Raw genomic sequence first — 19473 nt, 5'->3', positions numbered from 1 at the left:
AGGCCCACCTAGAAATAGACTGGTGTTTTCCTAATACTGGGAAGATTCAGAGTTCTCAAAGACAAGTGCAGTTTCCTCTCTAGAATTTTAGTAATTGGATTAAGTTCCAAATGACCCTGAATCAGAAAGTAATGATACTCTTGGAAAACTTGAATTAGGATTTAAGACTCAAAGCCATTAAAAGGCAATCTGTTAGTAACTCAAATCAATCTCTGTTGATCTTGCCCAAGGCTGACTTTTAGGGCAGATTTTGTCAAACACTTCAACATCCTTGATGAAGCTAACTACAAAGTTATCTTCAACATAGTCATGTTGCATTCTAGGCAGATAAAACAAGACTGATAATTCATTTCCATTGAGTCTCTGAGAAGTATAGTAGAGGATCATTAAAATCACTGTAGAAATCACTGATCACTGTAGAAATTAAATGTGGAGCTTCATGGTATAAAAGTTTGCTGAGTTGTATTCATCATTTCTATGCTTTTGATCTCAGAATTGATATGTAACCATTCTATGGAAAATTCCTGAAGGCACCATTAACACATTATAAGTATCTTCTATTAGAATTTTCATATTGCTTTTTAGATGTTTTTATTTTTATGAAAAGGATCAATTTCTTTTCTGTCTCCAGATAAAGGAATTCTGACATGATCATTTGTCATACCATCCTTTTTTAAAAAGCTACTACTTTTGAGAAAATGTAAGGATGACCTTACATTTATTGTGTAAGATTAGAGATGGCAACTAATTTCCCTTTGAGTTTCCTAAGACATTAACCAAGTAACACCATGGTATAAAGCAAAACATCAGCCTCAAAAAACATCAGTTTGGACTAACTGCATACATGGCATATTGACTTCATTGTAAGTCAACTTCATTGTAAGTAAGGGGCTTCATTGAAAATTTCTGAATATGATCCACATTTTGATTATTTGGGGATTTTACTTCTAAAACCTCTGAAAATGTAAATTATTTTGTTTTTGTGTATATGCACACACACATACACACACACACCATCTCCTGGTATAGAGTGTTCTGTTTTTCATTATGCATAATTGCTATTTAGAGCATATGTTGTGAATTATTTCGAAGATACTTCTGGCTTTCATTAATGTTCTAAATGCAAATCTCTGTTGTCCGGTGAACTTGAAGGAAATGCACCCCACCCCACTCCCGCTTTTTGCTTGTGATTTATCTGCTGATGATGCTAACAAAATCTTAGAAGAACAATTGGACCTGAGTAAATCTTAATGCAGTTTCTAAAAGTACATTCTAGGCAGTGAATTTTCTTCCTGCTTTTCAGGCCATTGGAGAGAAAAGAGCTGCTCCAGATTCTGGCAAGAAGCCCAAGACTCCAAAGAAAAAGAAAAAGAAAGATCCCAATGAGCCACAGAAGCCAGTGTCAGCATATGCCCTGTTTTTCAGAGACACACAGGCTGCAATTAAAGGTCAAAACCCTAATGCAACCTTTGGAGAGGTCTCAAAAATTGTAGCATCGATGTGGGACAGCCTTGGAGAAGAACAAAAGCAGGTGAGGCAACTACATGGCATGGAGTTACTAGAACATGACTTACCACCCTCCATTTTTTAAATCATACGTATTCACTTAATGCAATTGTTTTTCATAAAAGCCTTTCTAAGCTTTATAATTAAAAAATAAAATACAAGCATGACAGAATTCTCAGTCCCATGAAAGGTGTTCAGAACCCATTCAGGTATGAATTGGAGGATCCAGGCAGTAGTATCCTGCAAGCATCAACTTCATTTTAAGTAATACACAATTGCCTTTCCTCTCCCCCTTTGTTCAAATCAGCATAAAAAGGTATTAGTTCCATTTTGCTTGCCTTTAAAAAAATCATCTCTCTTTACTGGTGGGATCCGATACTATGAACTGCCTCTGTATATTATTGTCAGCGAGAACATGAAAGCTTGAGGTATTGACAGATTGGCCATACTGGTAATCTGGCTTCCTTCATTTTTTTTTTTGCCTTTTCCCATGCAACTTCCCTATGCAAATGAAGAGATTAATGACTTTTTTGAGGGTCAGGCCAAACACTAAGCTCTCTCTCTCTCTCTGTCTCTCTCTGTCTCTGTCACTCTCTGTCTCTGTCTATCTCTCTCTCGCTCTCTCTCTCTCTCTCTCCTCGCCCTCCCTCTCTCCCTCCCCCTCTTTCTCCCTCCCTTCCCCCCTCCCTCCCACCCCATATTCTTTGCATGTACTATCAATGACCATTAATAGGATTTAACTTTACTTGTCATTAGAAGAGATCCCTATTTACAGTGAAATAGAATAATTGTTTCAGAAATGAAGCATAGAAAACCCTTTATTCTTCTTCTTTTTCCTTGTTGAGAGATGATAAAGGGGTAGCTAGTTTCCGGGCCACATCTGATGGTGCTCAGGGCTTACTCCTGCCTCTGTGCTTAGGGGAACCATATGGAGTACTAGGGATCAGACATGAGTCAGCCATATGCAAGGCAAGCACTTTACCCACTTTACTCTCTCACGAGTCTCAAACCATTCATGTTTCTTTACAAATCATGACTTCATTACACTAGCTGAATGAATTAGCCTTGAGATAGTGCAATTGTCAAATTTGCCTCTTTCCAATGAAGTTACTGCTCTGCGTGGCAAAGTCTATTTTCTATCCCAGAATGTAATCCTAAGGGAATGGCAAACTGCTATATCTAATTTTTAAACTCTGGGGAGATAGTTGTGCTTTGATTTAAGATTCGGCTCTCAGACCACTGTTAAGAAAGGAAGCACAAATTATGTTTAATTATTTTTAGTGTTGTACTTCATTGGTCTTACTAATGGAAATCTCCCATCTTTTTTTGTTTGTTTGTTTTTGAATCTTTATTTCCTCGAGAGAACAATCAGGGTTTAAAAGGCCTCCATATTTTTCCTTCTGTCCTCACACGCTCTACTTGTTGTTGGTTTTTCAATCCTGGCACTTGTTACTGTTTAGAAATGTGTGTGAGGGAAAGAAGACATTGATGGAGAAACTCGTTACTTTCTATAATTTAAACCATTTGCAGCAAATTTTCCTTCTCTTGCTACCTTATTTACTGCCTTCACATGAGGCTCTCAGCATTTTCTCTCAAGGAATCGAAGCTGCAACCCGAAATCTTTTTTCTGATTTAAAATGGTTAAAAACAGAATTGTACTCTGGTGAGGCTGAGAGAACTTGCTTTTGTTTTAACATCTCTTGTGAATGTTGCGCAACCATTTACATTTAGAAACCAGAGCTAAGGTAGGCCAGCTTTGGCAGTGCCTTCTGTGTGAACTAATTTGTGTAGCAGTGACTTGATGACTAAGAATGGGTTTGCAAAAGGTGGTGCTAACTGTGATCCTTTACTAGGTATACAAGAGGAAAACGGAAGCTGCCAAAAAAGAATACCTGAAGGCCCTGGCTGCTTACAGGGCCAGCCTCGTGTCTAAGGTAAGCCTGAGCTGGAGGTGAAAGGCTAAAAGTCTCTATGATGTCAGAAAACAGCCCTGGAGCCTTGGAAACATGAATACAACTCTCAGTTGTCAGAAGGGAAGGGATCGTAACTTAAAAAAAAAAACCTTTAAAAAAATTGTTTCCATTAGAGATTACCCGGATGAAGGAATAAAAAAAATGAGTTAATGTCAACTACTGAATCAAAATAGTTTCCAAAAGATTTACTGGCTTCCATTTTTGTGCTAAACTTATTTAAGACAACTATTAAATAGCTTCTTATTCTGTCTTCTTTGTCAGTGACGGAAATCTATTTGAATGGGATGGTGGGTTTGTCAGGCAGTTTCCAAACACCACATCATAAATTCTGCAGTTGTTACATTAGTGTAATAGAGGATGTTGCATTTTTGACCAAACTGTTACACGTCATATAAATAAGTAAAAGTCATGATTATTTAAAATGAAATTATGCTCCAAGTACTTTAAAAAAACACAAATGTATATGTATTATACATGGAGTATGCCATGAACCATTGATGTATTATAAACTGCACTGCTACCCCAAAGCAACTGCCATTCCAGATTAGTATGACCTTGATCCAGAAGGACTGTGAGCTATTACATTACATAATTTTAGCACTTAATGCACTTTGTCTTTAGTGCTCCTAGAATTTAGAGAGGCTTTGGGGAGAATCATTTGAGCTAATGTTTTGCTCTTGATGTATTTCTCAGGCAAGTGGAGATCCCAGCTCAGTGCCATGTGGTTTTAGTATAGGGTAGGTGTTTCCAGCGAGGCATTATAGCAGGGTTTTTTACAGGATTTTTTTTCTCTTCCTCACCTAAGTTGTTTCCTCTTTGTATTTAGATTTATGATTTGTAGTTGCTTATGCCCAGATTATGAGTCTCTCTTATCTTTCTTGATAGTTTTTAGGACACATCCTGTTTCATTAGAAAGAGAAGAAATTCATCAGGTCAATAGTGAAATCTCTTTCTGAGATTTGGTAAACATTCCAGTGCTGGACTTAGATTTGCATACTGTAAGAAAAGACCTGAATTCATGGATTACAGATGTTAAGAATGTAGGCATAGTTGAAGGCTAATTAAGAGTGAACTTTTTTCAGACTTGGTGTCCCAGAAGACTATATGGATCCCGGTTGAGAAAACATCTTTAGAATTTTGCCTGTGTGATTATGAGAACTGAAAATCAAATCCTATTCAGATAATAGAACCCAGAAAATAGAACTAAGCAGAGATCTTGGTCCTCAAAGTAAGAACCATCATGTAAGGAAAGCCCATGTTTAATCTGTTTCTTAAACAGAACTCATCCACAGAGTGAGGCTACAGGAAAAAAGATTTCAGCTTCAATGTTAGAAATAGTAAATAAGGTGCATTATTTGTTGTAGTTCAATTATGCCTCTGCTCTCAGAGACTGAAACTCCGTTTTTGGAGATGTGATGTTTGGGGACGGTGAGATAACTTAAAGGGCTGAAGCACATATGCTGAATACGAGAGGCTTTTCAGCACTATATATTCTCTTAGCACAGCGGGTAGGGTGTTCGCCTTACAAGCGGCCAACATGGCCGACCCGAGTTCGATTCCTCCGCCCCTCTCGGAGAGCCCGGCAAGCTACGGAGAGTATGTGATATGCCAGACACAGTAACAATATAGTCTCCAATGGAGACGTTACTGGGACCGCTCGAGCAAATCGACAATCAACGGGAGGGCCAAAAATATTCTCTTAAATATCTCTGGGAATGACCCTGGAGCACCAAGCTGAGTGTAGCCCCCAAAAACATCCGAAAGGAAAACAAAAAGATGTGACTTTACTTTCACTTTAATCTGTAGCACTGCACTCTAGCACTGTCATCCCTTGTTCATCAATTTGCTCGAGCACCGGTAACGTCTCCATTGTAGGACTTGTTACTGTTTTTGGCATATCGAATACGCCACAGGGAACTTGCCAGGCTCGGCTGTGCAGGCGCGATACTCTTGTTAGCTTGCTGGGCTCTCTGAGAAGGATGGAGGAATCGAACCCAGGTCAGCCGCATGCAAGGCACATCTCCATTCACCATGGGGTTGATTAATTAAAGGCACAATGGGGTGATTGCACAAATAACTACAAGTGGGCTTTTCTTGTAGTTTCTTAAGACTACTAGGCTTATTTGTGCACAAAGTTTAGTATATTCTGTTTTAAGGATGATTTGATGGTTTTTTCCCATAGATAATTATAAATTTTTGCAAACTACTTCTTGCCTGAGACTTTAAAACATGATCTCCAGTAACCTGTAGCCCCACTAAGCTTTTGAAACTACGTTGCTGCCTGGTGAGGGATAGAGCTTTATAAACTTTACATGTTTCAACAGATACCATTAGTTATGGCTTTTTGAGCATGGAATAATTTTTCATGAAAGGTCACTGCTCAGTTTACTTTTAAAATCAGTTTTCTAAATCAGAGTAATACAAATCTAGGAATAAACATTGAAACTCATTCAAGGTAGTGACTAGCAGCTTTATCCAAAACCATCTATATAGAAACTTCTAATTTTGTGGAGGAAAAAAAATAGTCTTTAAGAGGATGATCCCAGTCAGTGTTGCATTAGCTAAATAATTTGTGTTTGTGAAGGTAATTGTATGTTTTTAGAACCAAACATAAAAAGGAGTTTCTGGCCACATTGAGGCCCAGGTTGGTTGCTGATCTTGTAACAGGTTGTTGCATGCTACACGAGAGTCATGAATATTCTCCCCTTGTCTGTGCTATACCTTTGATAAATTATGTAAATCTTTGAAAACATTTGGTAACCTAAAACCTTTCTGAAGTTGTAGTGTGTCAACTTAACATCCCAAAGGATTTGTTATGTTTTTCTTATATTCAGGGGAGTACTGTTATAAATGATCATGCAATACAGGGCTTTTAAGTTTTCTAGCAGCAGTAATTTTCTGATATTAGAAATTGTTGCTTTTTTTTTTTGAGAGAAAGTACTATTTCCAGCAAGCCAGGCACTGTTTTGAATGCTTAACATATGAGTTAAACTAATTCCCATAACCTGCTTAAGGAAAATCCCACTTTATATACAGAGAAGGTAACCAAAGAAAAAATTGAGTGAATTCACTTGCCCAAAGTCCGCCAAGTTCTTCAGTATTAGAACTGCACTAGGATTCAAGCATTCCATCCCCTTGTCTTTCAATATATGATTCTTGGTGGTCAGGTTAGTTCAGACTTAAATGCTACATAATTTTTCTCAAATATAGGTGTATCAGTTCTTTTTTTGCTACAGTTGTGCTGTGTAACACTGGCCACAAAGCCCAGTAATCTGAAAAGATAAGCATCAGGGAGGGCTGGTTCACTGACCAGTTCTTTAGATCTGGGTTAGCCTCAAAGTCTGTCTGTAGCCAGTGTTGGGGGCAGGGTGGCTCCTTCCCAGACTTGGCAGTTGTCTGGCTCTTGAGCTAGGCAGTGACAGGGCGTGTTTGTTGTCAGCCCTGTAAGGGTGGTGGGTGTGGAGAGAGAGTGGAAACACTGCTACTTGAAGCCACACTCTCATCCCACTCTATTGATTGGAGCAAAGACACCAAACTGGCCACAATTCCCTGGAGAGGGATGTTTTATGACTCTGTGAGGAGTTAAATAAAAAAGTGCCACGACAGTGGGTTCAGATCTAGGAAGGCATGAAGAATGGCAGTCTTTATAGTAGTCAACACTTGAAAAGACTCAAATGTTTTTCAATACTTGTATATTTTAATGCTTTGGACATTTTTTCTCCCAAAACGCAGGCTGCTGCCGAATCAGCAGAAGCCCAAACCATCCGTTCTGTTCAGCAGACCCTAGCGTCCACCAATCTGACATCCTCCCTCCTTCTCAATCCTCCACTGTCTCAGCATGGAACAGTATCCGCGTCCCCTCAGACTCTCCAGCAGTCGCTTCCTAGGTCAATCGCTCCCAAACCCTTAACCATGAGACTCCCCATGAACCAGATTGTCACGTCGGTCACCATCGCAGCCAACATGCCGTCGAACATTGGGGCTCCCCTGATGAGCTCCATGGGCACGACCATGGTCGGGTCAGCCTCTTCCACCCAAGTGAGTCCTTCCGTGCAAACGCAGCAGCATCAAATGCAGTTGCAGCAGCAGCAGCAGCAGCAGCAACAGCAACAGCTCCAGCAGCAACAGATGCAGCAGCAGCAACTCCAGCAGCACCAAATGCATCAGCAGATTCAGCAGCAGATGCAGCAGCAGCATTTCCAGCACCACATGCAGCAGCACCTGCAGCAGCAGCAGCAGCAGCACCTGCAGCAGCAGATCAACCAACAGCAGCTGCAGCAGCAGCTGCAGCAGCATCTCCAGCTGCAGCAACTGCAGCACATGCAGCATCAATCTCAGCCTTCTCCTCGGCAGCACTCCCCTGTCACCTCTCAGATCACGTCCCCTCTCCCCGCGCTCGGAAGCCCCCAACCAGCCTCGCAGCAGCACCAGTCGCAAATACAGTCTCAGACACAGACTCAAGTATTATCGCAGGTCAGTATTTTCTGAAGATGCACATGACCGATGGAGCTGCCCGTCTGGAGGAGAGTGGCAGAGAAGGGGTAAACCTTTTGTGGCTGAACCGTGTACGTTGTGTTGGTTATGCAGAAATGTGTAACAGATCACGTGGTCCTCGCAAGTGTCTATTAGATAGGCAATAAGAACTACAGAGTAGCTGAGATTCATCTTTTAGCTGACTATAAATCACTTTGTTTTTAAACAAGAAAGCTGTGCTCTTGTATGTGATGCCTTTTTTTATTTATTCAGGCTATACCTACGATATGTGAATCAAATCATTTAATGAATCCTGGGACATACTGATGACTATAAACTGGCCTCTCTGAATCATAGAAAATGGCTTTATTTCTTCAGAAGTGCATAAACCACACTTCAAGGCTATTTGAACTTCCGAAGCCCTAAAAATAAAAAGCACAGTTGTAACTACCTGAAATAATGAAGATCCGGTTTCATACAAACATTTGTATGACGTGAATAGTTGATGGCATTTTTTGTCATAAAAAATAATGTAAATCACAGACTTTTGCCAAAGCTCTTATTTTTTTTCCTAAATCTCTCCAGAAAAAATGCAAGTGATTAGATTCAATTATTGACTCATTTCCACTTTTTACCCATGACTTCTCCAAATCGAACCACAGTATATGTTGTAACAATATATATGACCACTGTTAGCCCATTATATTCATTCCAATTAGAAGAAAAGAATGTGAATATTATATTCTGTGTTTTGAGTGACAAGTTTCGAAAAATAAAAACACTGTATTTTTCAAAGGGAAATGCACTTAAATGAAAGCAGTTATTACGAAAGTTAAGATTTAAAAAAAAAGCAAGAGTTTTTATTATGATGTAATACTCGTAGAATATTTAAAAGGCGCACCACATCTGAATAATCAATGTAAATATTTTCTTTCCAAGTTGTAAGTTTTCATATCATGTGTTGTAAAGTTTTCATAAACGAGGCTTTAACGTAAACACTGGTGACATAAACCATTCATTGCTACGTTGCTTATTGTGTTTTTATGCTGTTTTATACTTTTTTATGAGTTATGATAGCAGCAATTAAGTTGTTTGTATTTTGCTTAACTAAAACAAAAAATGCTTTTATCTTGCTATAGAATAAACACATTTCAGTAAAATCTGTGGACTGTATTTTGATGCAACAACAAGGAAACTGTTCACTTTTCAAATAAAATGATATGTCAAATTTCACTCCTTGTTCCTTGAATACATATCAGATGGGAGAACTGTGGCACATAGCAAGTTGTATTTGAACCCAAGCATCATCTCACATTTTACATTTTTATTGGGAATACAGTAGTATTAGTTAAGAAACTGGATTTCCTGGACCCAGTTAGGGCTCTTATACAAGCCCCAGGAAATATATATATGTATATTATATATATGTATATTATATATAATATACATATATATATTGGTAATCATTTTTTGTCAAGATGCAAATGTCGAGGTAAGTATAGAAGGGAAATAAACATTTTGTGTTGAGGAGTAAAACTGTAAAACTGCCTGGCAATTTGTTTTTACTACTTTTAAAATTGAGGGTGAATGCTAATTCTTAGGCCAAAGTAATTATTGTAGTGTCCATTTCTTCCCCTTTTCTTGCTCTGTTCATGGCGCCTCTTTGCTAACAGTGTGACCACTATCCCCAGTTGTCTTGCATGATTAATTACAGCATCTGTCCTGTCAGAAGCTATAATGAAGAGGTCTTGATAAAAATTGCAAATTACCACTGGCAACAGTCTTAAACTGCTTATGATAAAATGAAAATTAAAAACAGCAAGTGTCAACCCTGACCAGAATCCTAATCTGAGAAAAATGAGGGTGTGAGTCGTGGCAACCATTGCAGTATATTAAAAAAACATCGGAATATGGATTCCTCAAAGTTGTCGTTGTATTTCAAAGAATATTTACTGTATGTTGTGGGCTATGAATAATGAATTCTGTTTTCAATATTTCATAATCCTCTCATACTCTGTATTATGTACAAATATTGAACAGCAAGAGATTCTAATTATAAATTTATAGATTTCTTGCTGTAGAAAAATTTATGTCTAAATTGAAGCTTTTTATATGCCGTATTAGCTGACAGGTATCAGTGTTCAAACAGTTCTTAGAATGATGCTTAATCACATCTACATGGGGGTGATTGTATATTCCACAAAGGAATGATATGCCTGCGTCAGGCCCATCCAACACTGAGCTGATTGTAAAAGATTTTCTGTGAATTGAAACTAACATTACATAACAATAAGAACCATTTTATATTCTGTTGTGAAACCTTTAACAAATGTCTTCAAAATTAATTGCTAAACTACATGTGACAGTAATTGTGTATTAGTTCTGTAATTGTCATTTTGAAAACCCATGAAGTATTGCTTGGGAAAAAAAATGTCACTAGTGATAAGACTTAATTGCAAGTGAAGTCTGTTTTCAACTGTTTGCAGTTAGAAGCAGGTGTTGTAACATCTATTAAATGATTTTATAAATCTTGGGTTTTATCACATTTGATTAAATGCTGCTAAGGCACTGATGGTCAATTTCAAGAAAAAATAGCTTCATTACTACAGATTAAAAAATTAATCACCAGGCAAAGCTATGTATTTAAAATGTCAAAAGGCTTAGGTCACGAGAAGAATTCCCTGACTTTGTTACCAAATTATTTTTCTTGGAATTTGTTAAAAGATTGTAATGAAACAACTTGTATTTCAATATAGGCTGCTTTGCTGGAGATAGTAAGAACTTGGTATATTTTTTTGTTAATATGTCAGAAAGAAACCTGGGCAATGAAAATCATAATATCTGAATAGTGGGATGCCTGTGTGGCCTCAATGCCTTCCCTCTTTAGTGGTGAACAGACATTAATGAGGCCCCCTCCTGCACTCTTCTCACCCCCCCAGCCCCACCCCCGGCCATCATACACACCCCTGCCGTGTGCACATTATTTTATTACTCTGACTAAACATGTCCTTTTTTGCATTAACCTGTACTGCTATATGATGAAAGAACATAAGGAGTTTTCATCTTTAGCTGACACGGGGTCATTAGTTCCTGACTCAAAGAACAAAAGCTTAACTGCCTTCGTGCAGCATAATTTCTGCAATATATTACCACCTGACGGAGGTTTGAAGGCTTTCTGGGCAGATGGATTAATATCTCAAGTTTAAGTAGAAGTCCTCGGCTGTGTCCATTCACTGGGCTTTAGGCGTCTGAATGGTTTCATTCCTGTTTCTCACTTCATGGAGCATTTTTCAGCACTGGACTTCAATCTAACCTTTTCTCCTCCCTCCCACCCTCTTTGTTTGGCTTTTGTTTTGCAACAGCTGTTATTATCGTTTTTTTGGTCAGCTGTGATTGCTGGAGGCAAAATAGGACCAGATGGTGTTTTGCTATGCATGAATGGCGAGTTAGAGGAGTTGGGATTGAATAGGCCAAGTTTGAATGGTGTCTATGCACCACCTGCCTGCCTGGGCTGTGGTATACACATCACAGTAGCATGATCTGCCTCAGACCTACTAGAATCGGGTGGGAAAGTGAGGAGCTGGGGGTTGGTTTGCCCCATATTTATTGATCTTCCATGCACTAACAGAATAATGCAGTGTACAGTCAATTTGAGTTAATTGGATGTGACATAGCATGGGCATGTAATCTATCACTTTAGAGTTCTGGTTTACTTTAAGGATTTCATTGCTCCCCCAAATAACACATGCATATAGCAGTAGCAAAAGTTAGTGGGGCAAGTAAAAAAAAAAACATTTTAAGTGCCTAAAATAATAGATCCGTCTAAGTGGAAGTTTGAGGAGAAGACTTTAAAAATGATATTCCTATCATACAAGGTTTAACAAGTACAATAATTCTGATAAGTGTAGTGTGCTTTATTTTCAGGTTATCCACCTAATACTGCACTTTTAAAGAAATGTGCCTTGCTAGAAGAAGTACACAGAAACACAGTTTTGAATTCTCTTTGAAAATATTCCTGACAAATCACTCTTCTCAATCCTTCCTATTCCCATCACCACCGTAGTTAGGTTTGCTTAATATCTGAACTAACAACCTTAAGGATAAGTGCATTTTCTGAATTTTAAAATTGATGAGTGGGGGTAGACTATGTGGATGGTGATCCTGCAGGTGTGTGGGTTGTCTGTGCCAGTGTGTGTTCTTAAGAAAAACTTAACTAACCAGAATGCAATGAGTTAGGCAAACAGCTTCATTTGCCCAAAGCCCTTATTAGTTAAACTTACTTCATGCAAGAGAGAGGTCCCAGAGATGTACAAATAAGATCTTCTGTTTATTTTGTATACATTTGAAATTTTCTGTAATAAACATCAATAACAATAAACCATCTTTGGGTTAGAGGTACAATACAGAAGGGAATGTGCTTAACTTTCTTGCAGCCAACCCTGGTTCAGAGCCTCAGCACATATGATTCCCTGAGCACCAAGGTTTCTATCCCGATGGAATCAGGAAAAGCCTCTGAGCATTGTAAGGTGTGACCCACTCATTCCCTAATAAATAAAAATATATTATCTTTAACTTCAGAAGTTTTAATTCTCAGGATAAGGGAAGATACTCTACCAGACAGAATAGTACTCTAACAACAGACATTTTGAGGAAAAAATATGTGAGTGGGAGTTGTTTGAGACTTGATATATTAAAATGAATTTAGAAAGGCGAGAGCTTGTAGTTGTTTAAGAATTTTGGTGAAAGTGGCATGGAGTCGTCATCATAAGATATGCCTTGAGCAGTGAGCAATGGGCTAAGGAGCCTTCAAACAGAGTGGAAGCAGCATCTGGGAGTGCCCCGAACCTGTCAAAAGAGTAGGTGAAATTTCAGTTGCCTTAAGTCATACCCTGGTAAAATGGGGTATCTCCAGATAAGAGGAAATGGTTAAGCCATTTAGGTTGAAAACACTGGCTCCATTAAAACAGCATAGAGAATCTAGCAAAATTAAAAATGGTGTGGAGATGAGCCAGGAGAAAGTGCTAGAAAGCTTGAGGTCAGATTAAACAAGGGCAGGTACACCCAGCCTAGGATTTGTATTCAATAGCAGTGAAGGCGCCTGAATAAGGAAGACATGATTGAGGGTGATTACATGCATGAAGGGGTTTTTATCCTGACGTTGTTTATATGAGAGAGTATCCAGTTGGCACTCAAAGCTGAAAGAAAAATAGAGCAAGATTCCCCCTTGAAAATATATTACATTCTTTAATTATTTGCCTGCTTATGTAAATATCACTTTATGCTTTCTCTCACTCCCTTCTACCCAGTGCAAGAAAACACTATGGATAAAGCCAAATGGGACATTTTTGGTCGCAACTGGAAACTAAGCCTTATCCTTACATTAGCATCCAGACAGAGATCATTTTTGTGTGTGTTTCTGCAGTGAAAAGAAAGCTATTTTCACCACTGGTAAAAAAGTACCTCTTGGTGCTTGAACTCAAATATGATGAATGATGAAAAGAAACCCTTGCTTTGTTGCTGAGTAAAACCTCAGGCAGCACTGGGAGAGATGTTGGTTATGGTCTCAATTTAATTTCAAAGAAGAACCTTCACAGATAGAAAAACGTGAATGTGGACATATCTTAGCAAAGGAATAATGCTCTTTTGTCAAACATCTCATTATCCCTAGCATTTGTATAGAGCTCTGTACTTTTCAAAGCAGTTTTCTGTAGGGTAAACCCTTTCAGTTCCCTTCTAGATAGGGCAGGAGTTAACCTCACACAACAATTTAGGAAACTGAGGCACAAAGCCAGTTGCATCTTGTGCCAATGTCTCTGTTTATAATAGACACAGTCAAAACTAGAAATAATACTTTTCACTCTAGGTTTCCTTTAATTCAAATTCTAATATTTGTCTCTATGACACAGAGTTGACATGTTTCTGTCATATATTTGTATAAGAATATGTAATTGTGTGACTGTAGACATGACACATGGATGTGAGATAACAGATCTATCATAATAGTTGGTTAATATTTTCCTCATGTATTTAAGTCATAAACCAGAGTGAGTGCCACCTAGCCCATGGGGCACAATGCCACATGGCACTTTATTCCATACACATACTTTCCGGTCTGATTGCTTTCTCAACCAAGTCTCTTTGTAATTATTTTGTGTTCAGGCAAACATCTTTGACTTGGGTTCAAGTGCTAGGAGTGGCAGTACCACAAAAGCGCCAAAGCACAACACTGCTCTATGTGTTTAAAGAGATGGGGAGTGGAGGCGGGGAAAGCAAGTTAGAGGGAAAATTGAGATGGGAGAACACTGAGCAGGGCAGCACTGTCTTGTATTATTTAAGGAATTCAGTGAATCACTCCAATACTGAGCACAGGAAATCGATGACAGCACAGGGCCTGCAGCTCCCTGGGGATTTTGCACTAGTGACCCTGCCCAGTACTGTGTGAGGTAGCACTCCATTTCAGAGACCACATCCCTTTTGTTAAATGGGGCGTGTTGTAGCACAAGCTCCACTTGTCAAAGGAAATGCAGAGGTGAGGACCTTAATTCTTCATCCTTGGTCCACAAAATTTTATTATTATCTGAACTTCCAATGAACATAGTATGATGGCTACGTTGCTAATGATCACTTGCTGAGACTAAGTAGGAACGAATAAAAATAAACATTCATGTAGAACATTAAGCACACACATTCTGGAAACAAATATGATGGGAGTTATCATTTGCAAGGTATTGAGTGACTTATCTGGAGTCAATAGAGTGGTGGTTATTTGGGGTATTATGTTTATATTCACAATTTGGCCCTGCTTTGAGCTTCATGCCACCAAGAATATATTGTTAGATTCTTTTGATGACATTCCTTGTCACGTGACATCCCTCTGACATGCAGACAGAGCCTTAATTCTCACTTTGTCACAGTGAGTTGAAATGATGCCATGTTCTAAACCTCCTTTAATGGGTCATTTGCTAATTCTTTGGTATTGAGTATGTGAAATTCCATGAGACAAAAAAAAATAGCATTTGAGGAAATTACCTACATACAGTCTGATCTCCTGTATGCTTTTCTGGATGCCAAATTAATATATTCATCTTTGGGTGTTTGGACAGTTCCCTGGAAATACTGGCCTCATTGTTTCATAATAACATTTCTTATAAATTGAGTGCAAATGCTGGCATACCTAGCATGGTATTGTTTTAATGGTGTTCAGAGTAGTTGGGCCCATGTTCTTTCCAAAGCAGAACCTAATTCCACGGGGAAAATGCACTTGCCTTTTGAAAATACATCATTATTTTGTATGCTATTTGAAGGTAGAAATTTTTACCAGAAAAAAATAAAGCCTTGCGATTTGAATCCTAAAATCTTGGCTAACATTTAGGTGATATTGTTTAGCAGGGACTAATTCCAAAAATGTGCGTATAATAAAAGGTGGTGCTGTATTTAATTCCACATCATCAAAGATGCAGAAACATGCTGTGTGAGTTCACTCAATTACCACTGTACATCACAACCTGTCAAAGGAGAATGACTTTAAATAGGCACAATTTATCTTTTTTAAAAAAATATTTTGTTTTATAATACCATTATTTACCAAATTGTTTATTCTACAATTGTTTCAGACATTAAATGTTCCAAGGCCAATCTCACCACCAATTCCCATTTTCCCACCACCACCCCAGCTTGTCTCTTTGCAGACACAAGCACATTTTCTTCATATTGTTTGTTAAAACACAAAGGCAAATGGAATTATCAAAGCTTAGATTAATAAATCATTTGTGATCTTTTTTTTTCTGTCTCTCAATAATGTTACTCAAGAATCTATTGTGCAGGTTGGTATTGGTTAAACCTTCTGTGTTTTTGTTTAGGCTCACTGAGCTTGGTGGTCTTCTATGCAACTTTCCCATCAGATTTTCTGTGATCCTATGGGGCTGACAATACAAAGAAATCTGGAGGTGTCATGTGGCCACATACACCCAAGAGCTATAGTTCTAGAACAATTTAGATAGAGATTTGAAAATTTGATGAGGTTCAGTTGTGTAGCTGGGCTATGTTGGAGTGTGTTAGATGTGGCTGCAGGCTGCTGTGCCTTCAGGCACAAAGGGGAGTCTTCCTGCCCCCGTTCCTCTAAGGTCCCAGAGTTCTCAGCCTGGACCAGTCCACCTAGGAAGATTCAGTGGTATCATGTTCTTTTGGAGATGTTGCGCTGGGCTGTGTCTCTGCCAGCAAGACACACAATTTGTCTTTCTTGGACTGGGTTTAATTTACTCTGAAGAAATTTCTATTTATTTATAAGCTCTTTCTGAAGTTTAGTGATGATGAATCACTTATCGGTCATTGGAACGAAATTTTAACTTTGTTTCTATTTTAAACAGAATAAAGTCAGGCTTCTCAGTAGGTTAGATCGTTACTCTTAAAGGTTTAAATTCTTGAACCAAAAACTATTCATCAATCAATCATGTTTTGTAATTGTCCTTTATAATGGTTTAGAATGTTTCATCCAGAGAAGGGTCTCTTAAGGGGAAGGTATTCCTTGGAGATTTCTGGAGAAGCAACCTGGCACCCAAAGACCTTGATAAGCACTTCACAAAGGGAAATTTGAGAAGCACTTCTTGGCCAAGTCTAAGTGCTTAAATCAAGTCTGCACATATAAGGAATGAGGAGATCCCTGCAGAGCAAATGAAGCATACACACTGCTAAACAAAGACTCTGCAGAAGCTTGTCAGCATTCTGGGCTGGGAGACCCTGATTCCTACAATGAGCCAGAGCTTATACAGGTATCTGGGCTCCAGGTCAAACTATGCAGTCTTAGAAGGAGATCATTGGATTCATGTGGTTTGTGGGGACCAGGGCAACCGCAGGGAAAGTACTTGGCCCCAGAACTAATAAACTATACTTTGTAAGCCTATGTTCTTAGAACAACTAAGAGTTTTATGTTCGATACAGATGGTGTTTATATAGAGTATATGAGCTCAGTGTGAGAAGTAGTCATAAAACAGACTGGGGATTGGTATAATTATTCACAATTACTATTGTATAATTGGATGCCATAACTATAATACAAAATATTTTAAGAAGTAGACTCTGCTTGTACTTTCACAATAGTTCTTAACAATAAGAGACATATGCCGTAAACATCATAACATATTTTATGGTGTTTACAAACTTCTACAAGGTTTGGCAAAGTTGCAAATACAAAAGGCCAGGTTCTCTTTCTTGCACATAGGAAAACCAGCTGCCCTTATTCTCCTGCAGGCGACTTACCACACTCTCTGGGCATTAGGCATCAATATTTTTAAGCTACCCAAATGAAAGAATGACTGCAGGTAGTAGTACTTTAGCAGTTTAAAAAGAAAAACAAACTGTTCTGAAGAAAGTACCAGTTCTTTATTTAGATATTCTCCAGCTAGTAAAGATCTTTGGGCCAAATTGTGAAAATTGACACTTTGGCGTAACACTTTTTAATGTTTCGGAATAGAATTACTGAGTCTCCAGATAGAGGATCATTCTATTGATAAATTCCTATGTCTTTTAAAAGGGAGAAAAAAAACTCGCCTACATCCCTACCACCCCCAAGCTACAGAACAACCAAAAGGGAACTTCATTAGTATTTTAAGTGAAACTTCATTTTCTTTTAATTACCTTCACCAGGCAGGCCTGTGTTCACAAGCACAACAGCTCTTCTTGTCGGGGACAGTTGAGCCTGGGAAGTAAATTTCAGCACAAATGACTTTAGTGAGAGTTGCTTCTTTCAACACACATGTAATGGGCATGAAAATCAATAGATTCCCTCCCTCTGCCCCTCGCTCCTGTTCATGTGCACCATCAACTGCTGAAAATTTGCTCGTTACTCTTGAGGGTTATTGTTATGCTTTGATGACAGAAGTTTTTATAGTAGTATCTGGAGGTTTTCCATGTAAACTGTGTTATCACTGAAAAGTGAGAAGAAACCTCTCTAAAATCTGTGCACCTTTCTCATTTCCATGATTTTTTTTTTTTTTTTGCTATTTTGGGTCACACCCGACTATGCACAGGGGTTACTTCTGGCTCTTCACTCAGGAATTACTCCTGGTGGTGCTCAGGGGACCATATGGGATGCTGGGAATCAAACCCGGGTTGGCCACATGCAAGGCAAACACCCTACCCGCTGTGCCATCGCTCCAGCCCCCTCATTTCCATGATTCTTAGTGCAGACGAATGAGTACCTGGCTGGAGACCATTCCTGAGGTAAGCTCACCCCTGTCACTAAGATAACAGTGCTTCTATTTGTCTGCCAGGAAGCAACAAGCAGGACTTCTGTAACCACTCCAGTCAAAGTGAGTTAGTTCTCCTGTTTTGTTGAAGGCCAATATTTAATGTTCCAAGCCTGGATTGAAACAACCTGTTTTAGATTCAGTTTCCAAAGGGATTGCTTCCAATTGTCCTCCTTGGCCCTAGTGGAGGAAGGCGGTGAAGTATGACTCTTGTATTCAACTGAATGATGCCCAAGAGTGCAGCACCAGCCTTTCAAAGACTCTTAACTGCTTTGCTGTTTCCTACATCTGGAAGATGACCAGGAACGCTTCTGACTCAATGAGCACAGCAGCACACACAGTGTAGTCCAGATTCAGGTATTTCTGCCAAGGAGGATAGGAATGTTTAGCAAGCAAAGATGCTTGGGGTTTAGCATTCTTATATATGTACTCACACTCTCTATTTTTATATGTAGAACAGATCAACATATACCTGTATTTATGTACTGCTTTGCTCGACCAAATAATTGAAATTGTTTGTGGCTTTTGCCGTTCACCAACCTGGCTTGATTCTATTGTCAAAGGAGCGCAAAGAATGGTAAACTAAAGAGAACAGTTTTTTTTTTTTTCTGATGTCAACCTCAAAGTTTAGGGTATTACTTTTATCTTGCAAACTTTTCTTATCAGATCACCACAAAAGCATTGCCATAAAAGCATTCAATGTTGTCATATTTTCGTGTTTATAAATTTTATTGTTTTGCTCTCAGCTTTATGAAGTAGAATATCCATCTATATGACTTCTAACCCTGATTTCCATCATTTCATTGACTCACCTGTAGGCATGCTATAACCCAATTGAATCATTCACTCATGCATTTATCAGCAAATATTTACGTGGACTAGAGCGATAGCACAGCGGGTAGGGCATTTGCCTTGCAAGCGGCCAACATGGCCAACCTGAGTTTGATTCCTCCGCCCCTCTCAGAAAGCCTGGCAAACTACCGAGAGTATCTCGCCCATACACCAAGACTGGCAAGCTCCCCGTGACATATTCAATATACCAAACACGGTAGCAATTGTCACAATGAAGAAGACGTTACTGGGTCCACTCGAGCAAATGAACAACGGGAGGACGGTGACAGTGATTTTGATGGTGCCTATTTTCATGGAATTCTCTTCGAATGGGGAATATTTTTGGAATATTTTTAAGATTTTAACAAGAATTTGAGTACCTACAGTGATAGGGGGTTTGCCTTTCATGCAGCCGGCCCGGCTGAGCCGGGTTCGATTCCTCTACC

At 38.9% G+C, this 19473-nt stretch overlaps 1 protein-coding gene across 2 annotated transcripts in view; it reads left to right on the top strand.

Moving 5' to 3' along the window:
• The window catches only part of TOX3 (TOX high mobility group box family member 3), a 114156-nt gene extending 104971 nt beyond the window's left edge, over positions 1-9185 (top strand). For both annotated transcript variants that reach the window (XM_056135910.1, XM_056135909.1), the window contains exons 5-7: positions 1304-1531; positions 3360-3440; positions 7212-9185. In XM_056135910.1, coding sequence (XP_055991885.1) covers positions 1304-1531; positions 3360-3440; positions 7212-7967 — 1065 coding nt within the window. In that variant the 3' untranslated portion in view covers positions 7968-9185. The remainder of the gene's footprint in view (positions 1-1303; positions 1532-3359; positions 3441-7211) is intronic.
• The last annotated feature ends 10288 nt before the right edge of the window (positions 9186-19473 follow it).

The sequence above is a fragment of the Sorex fumeus genome, unplaced genomic scaffold (genome assembly GCF_029834395.1).
Source record: "Sorex fumeus unplaced genomic scaffold, SorFum_2.1 ptg000122l, whole genome shotgun sequence".
Taxonomy (NCBI): domain Eukaryota; kingdom Metazoa; phylum Chordata; class Mammalia; order Eulipotyphla; family Soricidae; genus Sorex; species Sorex fumeus.
The sequence above is the reverse complement of the archived record's forward strand: the minus strand, read 5'-3'. Positions and strand labels throughout refer to the sequence as shown.